This window comes from Fringilla coelebs, assembly GCF_963513975.1.
Source record: "Fringilla coelebs genome assembly, chromosome: 3".
Lineage (NCBI taxonomy): Eukaryota > Metazoa > Chordata > Aves > Passeriformes > Fringillidae > Fringilla > Fringilla coelebs.
Genome location: NC_140030.1, coordinates 109,657,127 through 109,676,350, shown reverse-complemented (window position 1 = coordinate 109,676,350; position 19,224 = coordinate 109,657,127). Strand labels below are relative to the sequence as shown.

Genomic DNA, 19,224 nt, shown 5'->3' with positions numbered 1-19,224 from the left:
AATTGCTCTGGAAATCCAACCAGGCGTTGCTCAGGACTGGGAATCTTTTCCATGAAAAAAAGGAATTTTGGTGTTTTTCCCAATCCAAACCAGGGAATTGGTGCACCAACAGCTGGGAACAACAGAGGGCTTTTCTTCCCTCCTGTTTGCCATGGATTTTCAATCCATCTGTTCCACACAAACTGTGGGAATCAAGGTCAAACCTGCCTGGGCTTGAAGAGGGTGAAATTGGAATTCTTTGGGAATTCTGTCATTCCAGCAGCTCCCAGAAGGAAGTGGGATACTTCTGATCCTGCCACAGGGATTCTCCCATGGGAATTCCAGGCTCACACATCCCAGTGGGCTCTGAGGCTCAGCCTTGGATATGGAATGGGATCCCACCTCAGGATTTAGGGAAGCACCTTGTAGGACTGGGTTAAAACCATCCACATTCCTTGTTCCTGGATTCTCCCAACGATCTGGAAGGGAAGGAGCCAGCCTGGGATAGCTGTCCCAGGAGCCACATGAGTCCCATGCCAGTTTTTCCTCCAAAATTCCAACTTTGGAATGTACCAATAGCATTTTTTAGCTTTAGTTTTCCAAGGATTTATCCACATCCAAAGAGGCTGGAAATGGGTGGGATCTTCAAGGCAAAACCCAAAGTATCAGCAATTCCAGGGGAATATTTCCTTCTTTTGGCCCAGGTGGGAACAGGAATTCTATTCCCACTTAAATCCTGTTAAACTGAACACACAGGGAGATGGAAAAGAAGGATCCTGGGATTTTTAGAGATTTAGGAAGTGGATCAGAGCTGGACCTGGCTCTGCAGGGCAGGGAATGCCCAGGAATTCCTAGCACTGGGATCTGCATCATCCCACACCCCAAGTGAGAATACAGCAGCATCCAAGGCCTGACTCCCATGGGATGGGAGATAAAAACAGGGAATGGTTATTCTAGTCCATGTGCTGAACTTGGGATGCAAATTTTGGAGTGGAAACAGAGCTTTCCTGAGTCCAGGATATCGGGAATGAAGCCTGACCCAGTTTTTCCTACTGATAGTGGGACTTCCAGCTGAACTCTGGGCCTTGGAAAACAAACCCATCAAAAAGTAGGAATGGGCTCCCATTTTGGCTCCCCTTGGCTTTGTGTTTATACTTGGATGTGGGATGAGGTTTCTGTGGGATAATGTTCCCTAAGGGTAATTCCCTGGTGATCCTGGGTTCAGCTGGATTTGATGGGAATAAAGTTCCAGGAGCACTTCCCAGCTGACTCCCCACACATCCCAAGCTCCCTGGAAAAACCTGGAGCAGCTGCTTGAAAAAAGATGGATACATGAGCAAATCCCATTTCCCTGCCTGTGGAACTACTCCCAGTCCAAAGCATCTCATTCCCTGTGGAAGCACATCCCAAAAGTAATGGAATCCCAGAAATTCCTTCTGAGTTCACAAAGGTATGGGAAAAAGGAGGGAAAATATGGAACTGAGAATCCCACTCTATTCCTGGTTAGAAAAGATATCCAGAGTCAGCATCCAATGGGAAAACAAAGCAAGCTGGGATAATCTTTCAATCCAACAATAAAATTCCAGTGGGAATATCCCATTTTTCTCACCTCCCAGCCACAAACTCCATCAGCAGAAAGGAAAACAGATGATTTTCCCCTCAGGATTCCCCTCCTATCCCTGGAATGATGAGTGCTATTCCCAGGGCAAATGCAAGGCCCTTCTGGAGTTTGTCTCTCTTCCTCCTCCTCTCCAAGGAGGAAGATTTGTAGGATAGAAGGAAAAACCTGGAAAAGAGCCAGTGTGGGAAGCAGGAATGGTGACACTGGTGGTGGGATCAATCCAGGCTTTGCTGGGATCAGCTCCTGCCAGGAATGACCTCGATGTTTTTATGTGCTTTGAGCCATTTTCCTGCCAATTTTTTTTAAGGAATATTTGAACTTTCAGCTCCTCTCCCTTCTGAATTTTGGGATCTTTCCTTGCATAGGGAGAGGGACTGGAGCAGCCGCATCCCAACATGGGGGGGCTCTGGATTTCCCAGTGGATGCCAATATTTATAATTCCCTTTTTTTTTAAATGGAATTTGTTCTGTGACATGATCCAGCAAAGGGATCCCACATTCCAAACAGGATCATCTGGGGGGAGAAGATTCTGGAAAGACCAGGATCAGGAGAACAATAATCCCAGGCTGGACTGGGTTGGGAATGACCTTAAAGCCCATCTCATTCCAATCCCTTTGGAAAACAAGGAATTGATTATCCTGCTTCCCCTGCAGGTTGGATTTCCCCTTTTGCAGAGCCACATCCCGGGTTTTTTGAGATGTCTTCACTTTTATCCCCCTCTCCGAGCCCGTCCCACGCCGCTGCCATGATCCCGGGAAAGCTGGGCAGGGTCTGGAGGAGCCGCTCATCCCTTTGGAGAATCCCACCCTGCTTTTCCTTCCAGTTGTTGCCGCCCTGCCCGGCCAACACCCGGCGCTTCCCGAGCCTCGGGTGTGTTTCCAACCCTGCCTTTCCCTTCACATTCCAGAGCCACCTCCTTCCCGGGATTTGGCACATCAGCGGGAAAAGCCATTCAGCGCAGCTGGGCTGGGACAGTGTTAAAAAAGCGGGAGGAAGATGGGAAAACAGGGAACAATCCAGCTGGGGGTGTTGGAAACTCTGGGATTGTGCCAGGCCTGAGTCATTCCCGGCCCTCCCAGCCCCTCCGGCCGGGAATGACATTTGGGAATGGCAGCAAATCCCGATTGGCTCAGCGCAAGGTGGAGCTGGAGCAGCCGGAGCCAGCCCAGATCCCGCTTTAACCCCATCCTTGGTTTTTGCTGCTTGCGGGAATTTGGGGAGGACTGGAAGTCTGGATTGTGCCACAAATGTGGGAATTCCAACAGGAGGGGGAGGGAAAACAAGCAGGGAATTCTGTGGGATGAGCAAACAGTCTCCAAAGGGGGGAAATCAATATTTAATAAGAGAGCCCAGCGCTTCCCTGCCTCTGCTCCAGTAAAAAAAAAAAAGTTGATCTATGGATACACCTTCCTTGATCGATGCGTGGGATGTCCTAAACATCTCAAAGAAAAATGGGATTACCCAAATCCTCCAGCCCAGATCCCAGTGCCTTTTCCAGACCTTCCCGTCCCCATTTCTGGGATCACGCGGCTGGGTATTAAACGGCTTCCTTTGGAATTCTCCCTCTGGCACCACATGGGAATACAGGGATCACCTTGGATCCCCTGATCCTGACTTTAGGTGGAAATTGGGAATTCTGTTCCCCAGAGCTCTTGTGGGCAGGGAAAACCTGTTTGCAATGGGGAAAAAAGCATGAGACAGAGGGGGGAAAAAGAAGGAGTCAACTCCTCGGGGATCCCCTGGAATGGTTCCTTCCCATGGTAATTCCATGTTTATTCAGGGAGCATCTGCCTATGGATACACTCATTTTTATTTTTATTTTTATTTTTAGTTTTAGTTTTAGTTTTAGTTTTAGTTTTAGTTTTAGTTTTAGTTTTAGTTTTAGTTTTAATTTTAATTTTTATTTTTATTTTCAGTTTTAGTTTTAGTTTTAGTTTTAGTTTTAGTTTTAGTTCTAGTTTTAGTTTTAGTTTATGTTTATGTTTTTAGTTTTAGTTTTAGATTGTTTTTATGTTTATGTTTATGTGGGTGTTAAATGGTTGACTATTTTTATTTTTATTTTAGTTCTAATAATTTTAATTTTAATTTTTTAATTTTTAAAATTTTTATTTACTCCTTAATTATTCCACCTGGAAAACTGATCCTGCCACCAAACGGGATGAGCTAAAAGTGGGAATGCCCAGCAGAAAATTTCAATTTATGCCCCAAAAAAACCTCCTGAATATCCTAAAGATGTTCCCTCTTGCCTCCAGCTTCCCACAAGGAACAGACACACAAATCCCAGTAAAAACCACACAGGAATTCCCCATCCTTAGTGAATTCTCCACTTTCTTTGTATTTTGAGGGAAAAATTTTCCCAATTTTCCTTTCCTTTGGCATTTCCTTTTTAGGGAGGTGAGTTGTAATTCCCTCAGGAGCAGCTGGAGCTGCCAAATTCCCTGATGGCTCATTCTGGATGACCAGGAAATTTGGGAATAAGAGGGAATTTTGCAAAGCTGCAGCATTTCCCCCACTCTGGCTGGTCTGAGCTCCAAATCCCAGTGCAGCCCCTGAGGATGAGTTGGATTGTTTGGAGAAATCCCAGAGTTTATTTGTGTATGTGCTCTCCAGGTGTCCTGGTGGCATTCCAACATTAATATCTCCAAATCTCCTGCTGGAATGAAAGCAGGGAATTTGGGTTGGGATTCAATCTCTGTCCTCTCCTTCATCTTCCCCCCTGCTATTCCAGAGCTCCCCCAGAAATATTCCTTGGAGAACATCCTGGTGGGAGGAGGGATCCATCCCCATGGAAGCCTCTATTTAATTCCTGTTTTTTTCCTAAAGTGGCTGCATCTGGAGGAGAGGCTGTTCCCGCCCCACATTCCCACCCTGGACCACCCAGGACAGTCCTGTCAGCAATTCCAGGGCTCCGAGCACATGAAAAGTTCAAGAATAATAAAAAATCCCTCAGATAACAAAGGAAGAGGGAAAACATCCCTTGGAGTGAGGATTTTCCCCAGGGTGATTGCCGTGTTCCCACTGGGATCTGAGGAGCTTGTCCTTCTTGGATGGAAGGCTTCCAGAGGCATGATTCCCATTTTTCCAGCTGCTATCCAGCCTAATATTCCAGGAGGAAAGAGTTTGGGAAGAGTGCCCCACTTTAATCCCAAAGAAATTTCAAAGCATGGATCTGCTGGGGGCCAGTGGGATTTCTCCTCCCTGGAATCGAGGTGACTGCTTCCAAATGGAAATGGAATTCCTGGTTTTAAGCACAGGGTGGGCTGGGAAAATGGGACAAAATTCAGGGATCTTGTCCTGACTCAGCATCCAGCAAATTCCTTGGAGCTGCTCAAAACACCTGGATCAGCTCCCTCCCAGCTGGCAGAGACTCCACAGAGCTCCTGGAATTTTCTCTTGGGTTTTATCTGGAGACATACAGAATTCCTGGATTTGCTCCAGGTTGTTTTGAACATCCACCCTCCTCCAGCTTTAGCCTGGAAGTTGTTCCAAAGTTGGAAAAGCACGGGCAGGATAAAGGGAGGGAAGAATCAAAAATGCCAGCATGGAATCTGGACTCCAAGGAACCAATTCCCTGCTTCCATGAAAAGGAGGGAGATGCCTGGAAGGAACAGGATATTTGGAAGGGGAACTGCTCCTTCCTTTCCTCATTTCCATCTAGGTGGGCATTCAGCCACCCCATGAAAAAAATCATGGAATGGTTTCAGTTGGAAGGGATCTTAGTTCCTCATCTCATTCCATAGGCAGGGATACCTCCCACTGTCCCAGGGTGCTCCAAGCTGGCCTTGGAGAGGGATGGAGCAGCCACAGCTTCTCTGGGAATCTGTGCCAGGGCCTCCCCACCCTCCCAGGGAAGGATTTATTCCCAGTATTTCATCTAAGCCTGGTGCCTGGCAGTGGGAAGCCATTTCCCTCTCCTGTCACTCCATCCCTTGTGAAATCCTCCTCGACTCCTTCAGCTCCTGGGATGCCACAACTGGATTATCCTGAAGCTTTTCTTTGCCAGGATGAGCAATTCCAGTTCTCACAGTTTTTCCTCCTGGCAGAGCTGCTCCATCCCTCTGATTATCCCGGTGCCTCCTCTGGATTTGCTCCAACAGCTCCACGTCCTTCCTGTGCTGGGAGCCAGACCTGGGTGCAGAATTCCAGGTGGGACTTCCCCGGAGCACAGGGGAGCACAGGGGAAGGGATGTGAAAACCCAAACAAAGCAATTCCCTTTCCTGGCGCTTCGAATTCTGTTCCCATTAAACCCCTTCTAATTCCTGCTCCTCTACATTGCCCAAATTCCCAAAATTTCGTGTAACAGAAGCTCCCCCATTCCAAGAGCCTTCCCAGAGCTTCCCAACCCCGGCTCCATGTCCTTGTGATGTCTCCAGAGGGAGCCGAGTTCCTCCAATTCTTTTCCCCCTCACAGGTGTCCCGCCCCCCACCGGCTCCATTGTCCCTCATCCCAGTCCTGGGATTTGCCGCTGACGTCACACATTCCACGCCCTTTTCCTTCTTTAACCTCCGAGAGACACTTTTAAACCAATTCCTTAATTTCAGCAATTCCTGTTTTTTTAAAATTGGTTTTAATTAGTCATATTGGATATTACCTTTTGGTGGGAATTCTGCTCTCCAGGAGATCGTTGGGATTGGATTCCTATGGATGTGTTCAGCCAGAGGGGGTTGGGAGAGAAAATCCCTTTAAAGTTTGGAGCCAGGACTTGGATTTTCAGTGGGAAAATACAAGGAAATTTAAGGAGTGTGGAATAGTCAATAAAAATCAAAGAAGCACCAAAAATTCCCCAAAATATTCCCTCATAAGCTTGGAATATGGAAATCTTCCTAAAAGTGATGGGGGGGAGCTTTCCTGTCCATGAAACTCTTGGAAAGATGGATAAATCTTTTGGCTTTTTTTAAGCCACTGGAAAAGGTTTTTAACTTTATTTTTGCAAATATTCCATGAATATTCCATGGTTTTGAACAAGAAGTTCTTCCCTGGGACAGGATTCCTGATTAGACACCCTCCACATCCTAAGAAAGAACATTCCTATCAATTCCTTGATTATCCTGGAGTGATTTTTACTATTAAAATGATATTTAAATCTTTTGGGATTTTCCCCAGTTTGGGAATATCCAGAGGAGCTTTAGTTAAAAAATCCCAGATTTGTCCAGGAAAATTTGGTTGGATAAAAAAAGCCAGGTTGGGTTGTGGGAAGAAGTTGTTGGTTGGAAAATTGTAGGATCAACTGGGCGGACAAACCATGATCCGTGTTTTTCCAACAGTGGAGCCGTGTCCTGGGCTGGCAGCAGGAAACTGAGCTGAGCTCTCTTATTCCAAGTCCCAAAAAAATTCCTCCCTTTCCTGGAATTCTGGATAAGTCCAATTAGAAACAGCATCCAGGTGGGGTTTCTCCCTCCCACTTCTTTTGGAAAGTTGTTTTTCCTTTGGGAGCATTGGCTGTGGCTCCCTGAACCTTCACTCAGATGGGAGATTCCAGAAGATATCCCAGAAGTCAGGGCTTTCCCAGGAATGCTGTGCATGAGCTGGTCTGGGAATAAGCCACAGTTTTTATTAGGATTTTTGGCAGCTTTTTTATTTAGGAGGGAAGTGAAGGAGCAGATTCCTGCTTTTAATTTCTCTGTTGGATCACAGCCATTCCCTCAGGAATTCCAAACCCACCTAACCCGAGAAATCCTGGAATGGGCAGTGGATCCATGGCTGTGCCAAGCAGGAAAAGACTCCCCAGACTCCCAGGGTTAAATCCTGAATCTGCTGCTACCAGAGTGATGCTTCAAGAGAAATCCTGGGAATGCAGGGGGGGAACTGGGAGCATCCCAGCATCAATGTCTGGAACAGCCCATTCCAATGGAATTGTCCCCGCCCTGCTCATGGATGAGCTTTTCCAGCCCAAACCTCGAATTCTGTGAGGAATCCTCATCCATGGGATGCCAGGACAGCGCTGCTGGGGATGGCACCGGAGCCCGGCCAAGCTTGGTTCCATCCCGGTATTCCCAGGACCTTCCCACGACCCAGCTCCTATTTCAGGGCTCTTCCATCTATTTAAAGAAAGGGGAGAATGTGCTGGAATCTTTGAGCATGCGCGGGAGAGGCCACGCCAAATATTCCCTCTTTTTTAGAGGCTGCTATCCACAGATCCCACGGCTTTTTGGCCGGGATGTTTTTCTTCCCCTTTTAGCAACACGTGCCTGAAAAATCTCGGCCCCTATTAGGGCTTGGAAAACTTAGCTGCTGGCGGAGGGAATAAATCAAATTCTTGGAGGGGGGGGGGCGGGAAAAAAAGCAGGAGCACCACAAAAATAAAAGCATAAAAGCAGGAACGCAGCGTGTCTTACCCAAAACTTTGGGATGGGAGCGAGGAGCCGGCGGGAAAGGTGCTATGAATACATATTGAATTGTCGGCTTTTCCCAAACATTAGGATGAACGCTGTATGTATAACGCTGAAATAACTTTGCTTTTATTTCTGCTATTAACACAATCTTAGACGCGGTGGCTTTGAGTGTTTGGTCGGGATAACATCCAGCCAAGGTGCCGTGAGGACCCTGCGGCTGATATGCCAGCTATCGGCATCTGCCATCTGATGGAAGCGCGGACCGAGGCCCAAAGTGGAAGCGATAAAGAGGAGCCCAAACCACACCCAAGGGACACGCATGCTCTGGAAAGGCGGGCCCGAGGAGGGACCGTGTAAAACAGTTCCCGGGATATGTAAACTGCTTCATGGATATGCATCAGGCTCTATGAAGATGCAAAAGACCGAGGTAATGGCAAAGGTATTTAAGAGGTATCCCCGAAGGTGATGGGGTGCTCTTGGCTGAGTGCCAAGATGCACCCGGCCGTAATCTTTGCTTTGCTTTGTCTCCTGCTGTCCTTTATTAAACCTTTTGAATTTTCACAGGAGAGCGAACGTGTTTCTCACGAAGGGAAGCCGGGAAGCACAACGAGGTGCACGCTACAGGAAGCCGCGGCCTCCGGTGATAAATAGGAAAGCCGGGAGCACAGGATGTGTTTCGGGAGAGCTCGGCGGGACAGCGGGATGTGACCGCCGGCGGTGACTCCGCTGGTCATTTGTCCACTTGTCCGGCAGGATGGCCACGCTCCGGCCGCTCCTGCTGCTGCTGCTGGCCTGGCGCTGCGGAGGGGAGGACGTCGAGGTGCTGTGCGCCGACAGCGCCTGCTACACCCTGCACCGGGATGAGAGCAACTGGAAAAGCGCCCAGGAGCGCTGCGAGGATAACGGAGGCAACCTGGCGCCGGCGGGCAGCGCCGGCGAGGCCGAGCGGCTGCGGGAGCTGCTGGCCAGAGCCGGCTGGGCCGGCCCGGCCTGGCTCGGGCTTACCCTGCCCAGGGGTCACTGCGTGCGGCCGCAGGAGCCGCTGCGAGGCTTCTCCTGGGTGGCCGGAGGGGAGCCGGGCAACTTCTCGGAGTGGGCATCCGAGCCGGCCGTCACCTGCGTGAGCGCCCGCTGTGTCGCCCTGCGGCCACCCGGCCCGCACGGCCCCGGCGGCTGGGCGGACCGAGCCTGCCGGAGCACGCTGCCGGCTTTCCTCTGCAAGTTCAGCTTCCAGGGAATGTGCGGGCTCCTGCCGCTGGCCGGCCGCGGCACGGTCACCTACGCCACCCCGTTCGGGGTGCGCAGCGCCCGCCTGGCCGCCGCTCCCTTCGGCACGCTGGCCGAGGTGGAGTGCGACAGCGGCCGGGCCTCGGCCTTCGCCGTCTGCAAGGGGCCGCTGGCCGGGGGCGGCTTCGCCTGGCATCCGCCGGGTCCCCTGTGCCCGGTGGACTGCGGCCACCACAACGGGGGCTGCCAGCAGCGCTGCCTGGACGGGCCCGGCCAGCCCCCGCGCTGCGCCTGCCACCCCGGCTACGTGCTGGCCGCCGACATGGCCTCCTGCCTTCCCGAGGATTCCTGCCATCCCAATCCCTGCCAGGGATCCTGCCGGCCGCTGCCCGGCGGCTTCGAGTGCGGCTGCGAGCCCGGCTACGTCCTGGCAGCCGACGGGCGCGGATGCTCGGATGTGGATGAATGCGAGTCGGGGCCGTGCCAGCACCAGTGCCACAACATTCCCGGCGGCTTCCAGTGCCTCTGCCGGCCCGGCTACCGCCCCGCGGGGCCCTCTGGCCACCACTGCCACGACGTGGATGAGTGTGCCCAGCCCCACGCGTGCCCGCAGCTCTGCATCAACATCCCCGGCTCCTTCCGCTGCGCCTGCCGGCCCGGCTTCCAGCGGCAGCCGGGAGGAGAGTCCTGCCTGGATGTGGATGAGTGCCTGCGGGATCCGTGTCCCGGCGCCTGCCGCAACTTCCCCGGCGGCTACGAGTGCCTGTGCCCGCCTGGCTCCCTCCGGGACGAGGATGGCCACGGCTGCAGCCCCGGAGAGGCGATCCCAAACAGTATCCCACAGAGCTCCAGCAGCATCCCACAAAGCTCCAGCAGCATCCCACAGAGCTCCACCGTCACCCCACAGAGCTCCGGCATCCCACAGAGCTCCGGCATCCCACAGAGCTCCGGCATCCCCCGCACCACGCGCATCCCATGGACCACGAGCATCCCGCGTACTCTGGGAATGCCCACCGCGGGATTAGGGGCCGGCTCGGACGAGCACAGCGCCGACGGCCCGCGGCTGCTGCTCTATTACATCGTGGGCAGCCTGGTGGCCATCCTGCTCCTGCTGGCGTTCGCCCTGGCGCTCGTGGCTTGCAGGAAAAGGGCGGCCAAGAGGGAGAAGCCTCCGGCCAAAAACGCGGCCGATAATTATTGCTGGGTGCCCGAGCAGCCCGAGAGCCGCGGGCAGCGCAGGTAGGAGAGGGTTAAAAATCCCAATAAGAGGGTGGGAGGGAATGCTTTGTTCCCAAAATGAGCTCCTCTGGCTTTTCCATTGGGATTTGCAGTCCTGCAAGGGTTAACGAGAGGGGAGAGGGAATGGGGTGGAATTTGTCTCCTCAGCTCTGCCCCAAAAGGCAAATTTGGAATTATTGGATCGTGCTCCTAAAGGGAAACTGCTCACTTGGAATTCTCCTGCAGCCCCTTGTGCACTGCTCCCTCTGGATTTGCCTCGTTCTCCCGGAAAAGGGTTTGAAATTGGGATGGAAAAGGGTTTGAAATTGGGATGTGCCTCAGCAGAGCTCGAACAGGCCCCTGCAGGCACAACCGGGGTGGGGTTTAAGGGTTACTTTTGGGGTTTTGTTAAAAATCTGTCACCTGAAACCAGGGAAAACTGCTCATCACAGAGCCAAGGAATGGCATAAAGGTAGGAAAAGCTGTGTTTGGAATAACTGCCTCCTCATTTCCCGAGTATCCTGCCTAAATCCACTTCTAAATAGAGAAAACAATGCTCTCCTTCCCATCAGCCACATGAGAGGCTGGGCTTTTCCTGTTGGACCATTTGTTTTGGGAAGGATCCTTCCCGGCTCCAGGCTGAGCATGTTTTCCCTCTTTCCCTGTGTAAGGAACACGCCAGATTGGAATATTTGCTGATTATTCTGTGTAAAACTCATAACTCCCAAAAAACTCTCCAGGCCAAGTTGTTCCACAGGTACTTCCCAAAACTCCTTGAGGCTCTTACAGCCTCTCCAGTGGGAATTCTGCCCAAAATTCTGAGGGGCACATCCAGCAGCACCTCGTCCATGGTTTATCCAGGCTGTGAAGGGCTGGAAAAGATCAGCCATGGGATTTGAAGGGTCCAGCAGCTTCCTGAAGTTTCTGTTGGAGTTATTTTGTCCCTGGAGCTGAATTGCTCCAGGAATGGGAATAGAACACAAAGGAGTTTGTGGCGGGCAGGGAGCTGCATCCTGTCATTCCATATGCTGGGGAAAACCCTTTCCTGCTTTTTTCTTGTCTTGGGGCTCCATTGTGAGCTGCAAACAGGAAAATGGAGCTGATAGGAACGTTTTCTATGCGGTGCCTGAGTTGGGAGAAATGGAGGGAATGCAGCAGCAGGATTCTTGGAAATCCTGCCGAAAATTCCCAAATCCCAAGCCAGCAGAGCATTGGAAATAGGTGGGTCAACGAAGGAAATCCCATGTAATTATGCTGGATTGGGATCTGTGGGAAGTGACAGCTTTGGGGTATTTTTTATGGGATATAAGGCTATAAAAAAGGAAAAGAAAGGGTGAGGGTGGAATCAGAGCTGGGAAAAGCCTGAAGTGTTCTGTTTACTCCCAGAAAATCAAAATCCTGATTTCTGTTGCAACCTCTGTGTATTCCATTGGAGAATGATGATGGATCTAGGGAAAGACAGGAATTTGTGCCAAGGTTTAGGTTGGATTCTCCCTAATGGAATATTTCCTGCTGTAGCAACCTCCCTCCTGGTGCCATTCCACCTGGATCCAACCTCATGTCTCTCATTTTTCCTGTGATATCTTGATCCGTGGCCTCCTTAGGGAGTTGTCTGGGGACTGGTGAATCCCACAAGTTGGAGCAGGATAATTTGGTGCCCTGTCTCCCACAGGAGATGGGATGTTCATCCTGCTCCTTGGAATTTTTTGTTGTGGATGAGCGTTGTTTTCCCAGAATGAAACTCTTGGATTTACAGGATAAACACCTGTAAATCCAACACCTCTCTCTCGATGAAATTCCAAGAAAACCTGAATAAAAATGTGTTTGCAGTGGGTTTTAATAAAGATATTCCTAAAAATCCATGGTCTGGTGCTCCTAATCTTTGTGTGGTGGGTGTGTGGTGTTCCCAAATCCTTTCCTAGGGCTTTTTCCATTATCTCAGCCTTTCCCAGGATCTGTGGTCCTGGGCAGGGGCCATTCCCTTCATCCCTGCTAAGGCCATGGGGTGGGAGCATTGGGATGGGCTGTGTTGGATCCCAATACCACAAGGTAAGTCCTAAATCCACGAGGAAGATCCTAAACCCATAAAAAAGGTCGCAAAGCCACAAGAAAACCCTAAATCCATGTACGGGGTCCCAAAGCCACAAACAAGGCCTTAAACCCAGGAGGAAGGGCCCAAGTCCATGAGCAGGATCCTAATCCCATGACCAAGTTCCTGAAACCACAAGGAAAGCCCACGAGGAAGGACCTCAACCCACGGGCAAGGTCCTAAGACGATGACCAAGTTCCTAAAACCGTGAGCAAGGCCCTAATCCCATGACCATGTTCTCAATCCCACAAGCAAGGTCCTGAGTCCATGGCCAAGGTCTCAATCCCACAACCAAGGTCCTAATTCCATGGCCAAGGTCCCAGTCATACAGCCAAGGTTCCAATCCCATGGCCATGGTCCTAATTCCATGGCCAAGGTCCCAATCCCACAACCAAGGTTCCAACCACACCACCAAAGCCCTAATCCCATGACCAAGATCCCAAATCCATGAGCAATCCCTTTGATTTCAGCACCGCTCTGTGCGAGGCTTTTTTGGGATCAAATGGATGGACCCCTTTTAGGTCCTATTGTCCCAAGATATTTCATATTATTTTACATTCCATTGCTTTCCATTCCTTCATGGACAACTGCCAGCATTCCAACAGAGCAACCTCATCCCAAAACCCTGCAAAGAAGCCAAAAATTCCCCCCTGTTGACACAAACTCCCGGATTCGGGGGTCAGGACAAGCATTCCAAGTGCCCGCTCCGAGCAGAGTGACAGGGACAGCCGGGATGACTCAGAGCCAAAGGGAAAGGCAGGGAAAACATGATTAATGGGACTGGGGAAGAGGAAAAGCAGCCTGTCAGCAGACAGGGCAGTGCTGGCACCCTGACTCAGCCCGCAGAGCAGTGGGATAAAAGGGAATTATGAAAGCGTGATTAATCCCATTCCTCCCACCCCATCCCGATTATCTTTTAGGGACAAACGTTGTCAGTCGGGCAAGGCCAGCAAAGTGGGATCATTGTTTGGGAAGGCTCTGTTTTTTCCTGGAAAAAACCTTGACAAGGAATTTTTTATCTGGGTTTGCAGTTACTGAAAAAAAAAAAAATAACAGCAGGAGGAGAAACTTATTGTTTTGGATTTTTTTTTCATCTCCACCACGTTCTGTTTTCCTTCTTTTCCTGCGGTTTGCCAGGATGTTTTCCCCCTTCTCTTGGTGATTTTCTCCAGAAAACAGAAGCAGAAGTAAAAGGAGAAGTGGAAGAATAATTGGAAATAGTGAAGTGAAAATTGTGGGAACAACAGGTGTTCCTAAAGCCAGTAAAGGTCAGAGTTATCCAGCTCCCAGGAGATTCCTGGGAATGATCCTGCTTGGGTAAATTCTTTGTTCCAAGCTCCCCCATGGACACTTTCTCCTTCAGGTTCATCCCTGCTGCTGGAATTAAATTCCATGGACATTTCAATTTTTGTGGCAGATTCGAAATGTCCAGTGGGATTAAAGAAGAGTTATTTATTAAATATAATTTTTATTATTATTATTATTATTATTATTATTATTATTATTATTAATAATAATAATAATAATAATAATAATAATAATAATAATAATAATAATAATAATAATAAATCCCAACTTCCCTTTTCCTCACAGACTCACGAGATTTACAGGAAGCACCCAGGGTTGTGAGAGGACAAAACAAACCCCAAGGGTTTAAGAAAGGACAAACAAAGTTCAATAAAGTTCACTAAAATTTAATAAAGAAACCTCCTTGCCATGATCTGAGGAAATTGGGATTTGCTGCTCGTCCCAAAGGCCAATTGCAGTGCCCGGGGCTGTTGGAATTCCAGGAAAAAACAGCCTCAAATCCCCTTTTTGTGGAGGGGAGAAGCTTGGGACATTTAGGTTGCATTTTTTGGTTGCTCTTGGCTCTGTTCTGGCAGCACAGAGGGATCCCCCAAGGATAAACTGATGGAATGGGATATCCATTCAGAGGTGTCTGTGGGGAATAGGGGAGGTGGGTAGAAGGGTCATAATAATGCTTAATAATAATAATAATAATAATAATAATAATAATAATAATAATAATACCACCAAATAGGAGAACTATATAAATTATATATAACTATAGATGGAAATACGTAATTATATGTTAATTTTTTATTGAAGAAGTTTTCCCTAATCAAACTTAAACCGTTTCCCTTCCTCCCGCTCATTATTCCCTGGGAGCAGATCACGATTCCACCTGACTCCACCCTCCTGTCTGGGATTGCCGAGAGAGAAAAAGTTCCCCCTGGAGCCTCCTTTTCCCCAGGCTGAGCCCCTTTCTCAGCTCTCTCCTGGTGCTCCAGCCCCTTCCCGGCTCCATTCCCATCTCTGGACACGATCCAACCTCTCTTCTTTCCGTGCTGGATCCAGAGCTGGACACAGGTTTTGAGCCGTGACCTCCGCAGTGCCAGCGCTGTGACAGCAGCTGAGTGACATCCCAGCGGGACGATGATCCCAGAGCGGTGACAATTCCCAGCGGCGCTGCTCCCACCCCGAGGCCCCCTCCTGTGAAATCCCGCTGCCGTTTTCCCCTTTCCCCGAGGCTCACCCTGTTTTCCCCGTCTCCCGCGGGACGTCCCGGCCGCTGCCGCCCCCCCGCCGAAGTCGGGCGGGCCCCGCCGGGGCGGAGCCGCCGGGAGGATGCGGGAGGGGACCCGGGGCCGCGGGGCGGGGGCGGGGGCAGCGCCCGGCCGGGATTCACCGCCGCAGTCACTCCCGGCCCCCGGGCGCTTCCTTCCCCCGCCGGGGCCGCTATAAAGGGGGCGGCCGGGAGGAGCGGGCCATGCTCAGCTCGGGGCGCCGCCGGCCGCCCCCTCCGCGGGACATGCGGCCGCTGCTGCCGCTGCTGCTGCTGCTGGGGACGGTGGCGCTGGCGCAGCCGAGGGACCTGTCCCCCGCGGGCGCGCAGTGCCTGGAGAACGAGTGCTTCGCCGTGTTCTGGGCGTCCCGGTCCTTCTCCGGCGCCAGCGAGGGCTGCGGTCTGGGCGGGGGACACCTCATGACCGTGCGCTCCACCGTGGCCGAGGAGGCGATCGCGCTGCTGCTGCAGAACCGCGAGGGGCGGCTCTGGCTCGGGCTGTCGCTGTCGCCCTCCTTGTCCTGCACCGAGCCCAGCCAGCGGCTCCGCGGTTTCCGCTGGATCACCGGCGACCGCAGAACCGATTACACCAACTGGGCGCCGTCGGGGCAGCGCTGCGGCGAGCGCTGCGTGACCGTGTCCCGGGAGCTGCGCTGGGAGGAGAGGCGCTGCGAGGAGCCGGCCGACGGCTTCCTCTGCGAGTACAGCTACGGAGGCAGCTGTCCCCGCCTGGCCACCCAGCACGGCGTCCCCGTCACCTACACCACCCCTTTCGGCGCCCGCGGAGCGGACTTCCTGGCGCTGCCTCCGGGCAGCGTGGCCGTCATCTCTGACCTCGGGCTGGAGCTGCGCTGCGAGGACGGGGTCGGCGCGGGGCCGCACTGGAGCCGCGACACGCCGGGAGCGTGGCCCTGCGAGCTGGGCGGCGGCGGCTGCGCGGGGACGTGCGCGGAGGAGCGCGGGCGGCCGCGCTGCTCCTGCTCCGAGGGCACCGTGCTGGGCCCCGACGGGCGCGGGTGCCGCTCGCCCTGCGAGGGGGCGCAGTGCCAGCACCACTGCGTGGTGGCCGGCAGCTCCTTCGTGTGCATGTGCGCCGTCGGGTACCGGCTGGGGGCCGACGGCGTCAGCTGCGAGGACATCGACGACTGCGCCAGCGAGCCCGGCCCGTGCGAGCAGAAGTGCGTGAATACCCAGGGTGGCTTCGAGTGCCAGTGTCACAGGGGCTACAGGATGGTGGACGGGCACTGCCAGCCCCTGCCGCCCTGCTGGGACCTGTGGTGCCAGCAGCGCTGCGAGGAGCGGCCCGACGGCGACCGCTGCGGCTGCCACCCCGGATTCGCCGTGGACCCGAAGAATCCCTCCCGCTGCCTCCCGTACTGCAACACCACCGAGTGCCCGCCCGTGTGCAGCGCCGACGGGGGCTGCCGGTGCCCCGATGGCTTCATCTTGGACGAGGACGACAACGTGTGCATGGACATGGATGAGTGCGACAGTGGTCACTGCCAGTTCAACTGCACCAACACCCCCGGTAGCTTCCAGTGCCATTGTCCCCACGGCTACTTCCTCCGCGGCATCGACTGCATCCCCATCCTGGACGGGGACGGCGAGGAATCGTCCTCGGGGGATTTGGAGCTCGCACCGCACACGCCCGTCCCCAGCCGGTCCCCGCCGAAAGCGGAGCCGCTGCACCCCGGGGTGCTGGTGGGCATCGCCGGGGGTGCCCTGCTGAGCGTCCTGGCCCTGACGGCTCTGGGATTCCACCTGGCCAAGAAGCGCTGCCACTCCCACGGCTCCATGGATTACAAGTACAGCGGCCCCCACGAGAAGGAGCTGGGACTTCAGCCCGTCCCCTCCGCACAGAAGCCGTAGGGACAGCGGGCAGGACGGACAGACGCTGGACACTGGGAGGCCGAGCTGGGTGACATTTATCCGCTGCCCCCCCCACCCCATCCCCCCATCCCCCCGCCCTTTCGCGTCCCGGCTGGAATTTTTGAATGATAATTCGGGAAAAGCTGTGATCACATCACTCCCAGAAATACCCGCTGCTTCCCAGCCGGCTCTTGCCATGCCCGCGCCGGAGAGCGGGGACGGCAGAACACCCAGAGGCTGCTCCGCTCCTGCTCCCTTCCCGCTTCCTTGGCGTTCAGCTTTCCTTTTCCCGAGCCGGCGGTCGGGAAAACCGCAAGGAAAAATCCAGGAAGGACGGCTCCATGTGCAAGTGACTGACTCTAAATCCGTGTGATGAGAGCACGGTGTGACCAAGGCGGGGACTTTGGAAGGACATCTCGACCCAAATCCCCCTCCCCCGGGTTGGATGGTTTTCCCGAGCTGGGGGGCTCCTGCTTTTCTTTGGGATGGGGTTTGTTTGTTTTAAGCTGAGGAAAGGAGGAGCAAAGATGTTGTAGGAAGCACTTGTCACCTTAAACCACTGGTGACAGCAGGGACCCGGCTCGGTGTCACCAAGGTGGGACTCAAATTCCTGACTCCCATTCCCTCTCCTTACCTCGGTGTCACCAAGGTGGGACTCGAATTCCTGACTCCCATCCCCTCTCCTTACTTTTTGCGGGATGTGGAGGTTAAACAGGGACACGAAGGCTACTGGGGTGAATTTTGTAGGAAAGGTTTGCGGTGCTGCAGAGCCACATCCAGGTCCTTCCACGACTTTCCGCTGTTGTTGCCTTAAATTCGATTTTTGGATTTTGGATTTGGATTTGACCCCTCCTACCCACAGGGATTTTCCCTGTTCCCTCGTGCAGAGCTGACTCTAGCCCAAGGCAAAACATTCCCAGGGGGCGGGATTCCAGCGCGCCGCTCATTCCCAGCCCCGGACTGGGGGGAGGGTTCTCAGAAGGATCCGGTTCTCCATCCTTCCCTGGGGAGCCAAAGGGGGTCCTGCTCCCGCTGCTGTCCGAGCGGCCGCTGGCAGCTTTATGCTGAAATATTATCCCGGAGAAGTTTTGGAAGCCTGGGATCAGAACAGAGGGGTTCTGTTCCCCCACATTCCCCCCCTCCCACTTTATGAACTTCCCTATGAACACAGCATCTCCCCTGGAATGCTAAACCTCCGCTGCAAATTCCCAGGAAAATCAAAAGGAGGCATTTGTAGGAATTGTGGTTTTCCTAAAAGGTCGTTATCCCGAAGGCTGCATAACTGAGGGTCCTGTCCATGGATCCCTTGGGATGGATTAAAGTGAAACCACATGGAGCGAGGGCTGAAGTTCTGTGGATGTGCCAGGTTTATTTTAGGACAGTTTGGCTGCAGTGAGAAGGAGGGAGCTGTTGTGATTATCCATAATTATCCAGAAAGAGATATCAAAATATAGAGGTGTCACTTGGGAAAATATCCAAGGAAAAGGAAGGGAAAGGAAGGATAAGGTTTGAGAGTGGAAAGACTTTGCTGAGGCATCATCCCTTATGCGGGATCTGCTTCCCGTGGATCTCTCCTTGTTATCCAGCTACAACCCCTGTTCATTCCTGGGCGGATCCCGGGTTTTGCCACCACATCCCCAAAATCTCCTCCTCCCCCCTAATCTCAAATTCCCACTCAAATTATCACAAATCCCTTCCTTACGGTGTGTCGGAGTCCTGAATTCCCAGCACTCCCTGTTTTTTATCCTCTCCCCCACTCCGGCCTGCTTCCCCTGGGCCCATTTGTAAATCCTTATTTATTTATTGGAATTTTACCCTGTGTGATGGAATTGTTTCATGGAGATCCTGTGCGGACACCAATAAAGTTTTGCCAGTCTGGTTCAGAGGAACTGCTCAGGGACTGTTCTTTCTCCCCTTCCCAAAAATTCCACCAGAAATCCAGGAAAACCCGGGAGCATTCAGGGCAGCACAGGGATGAATGAAAATGTTCCCAGTTGGTTACTTCCCCAGTGGGATTAAAATGGAAGGAATGAGCCATAATAATGGACAGCACCGATGCCATTCCAAGGACAAAGACAAACCCCAAATAAGCTGGAAGTGGCTCACTCCATGGGACCTCCACGTGTTGTTCCTCACCCCGGGGTCCCAAGCTCACCAAAATTTGGTTCTCCTGGTTTTTCAGGATTTTTGGTGGAAATTCGGTCCTGGGTGTGCTAAAATCCTGGGAATTTGGGGTAGGAAGATGTGTATGAAGGGATCCCACTCTGCTGTAGATGCAGCAGAGCTGACGGGCTTTGGGATTTTTCCCGGCGTCTCCCTGT

At 52.6% G+C, this 19,224-nt stretch overlaps 2 protein-coding genes across 2 annotated transcripts; both read left to right on the top strand.

Annotated features, from left to right (window-relative positions):
- Positions 1 to 8,285: 8,285 nt before the first annotated feature.
- CD93 (CD93 molecule) lies at positions 8,286 to 12,230 on the top strand. The gene is made up of 2 exons (XM_084203577.1): positions 8,286 to 8,361; positions 8,499 to 12,230. Exon 2 carries the CDS (start codon positions 8,689 to 8,691, stop codon positions 10,402 to 10,404), a length of 1,716 nt encoding a protein of 571 aa, XP_084059703.1. The 5' UTR covers positions 8,286 to 8,361; positions 8,499 to 8,688; the 3' UTR covers positions 10,405 to 12,230.
- Positions 12,231 to 15,184: 2,954 nt separating this feature from the next.
- THBD (thrombomodulin) lies at positions 15,185 to 18,788 on the top strand. The gene has a single exon (XM_084202468.1). The coding sequence runs from the start codon at positions 15,239 to 15,241 to the stop codon at positions 16,901 to 16,903; it is 1,665 nt and encodes a 554-aa protein (XP_084058594.1). The 5' UTR covers positions 15,185 to 15,238; the 3' UTR covers positions 16,904 to 18,788.
- The last annotated feature ends 436 nt before the right edge of the window (positions 18,789 to 19,224 follow it).

Excerpts from the sequence above, each read along its gene's own strand:
- CD93 (XM_084203577.1), top strand. The coding sequence starts at position 8,689 with ATGGCCACGCTCCGGCCGCTCCTGCTGCTGCTGCTGGCCTGGCGCTGC.
- THBD (XM_084202468.1), top strand. The coding sequence starts at position 15,239 with ATGCTCAGCTCGGGGCGCCGCCGGCCGCCCCCTCCGCGGGACATGCGG.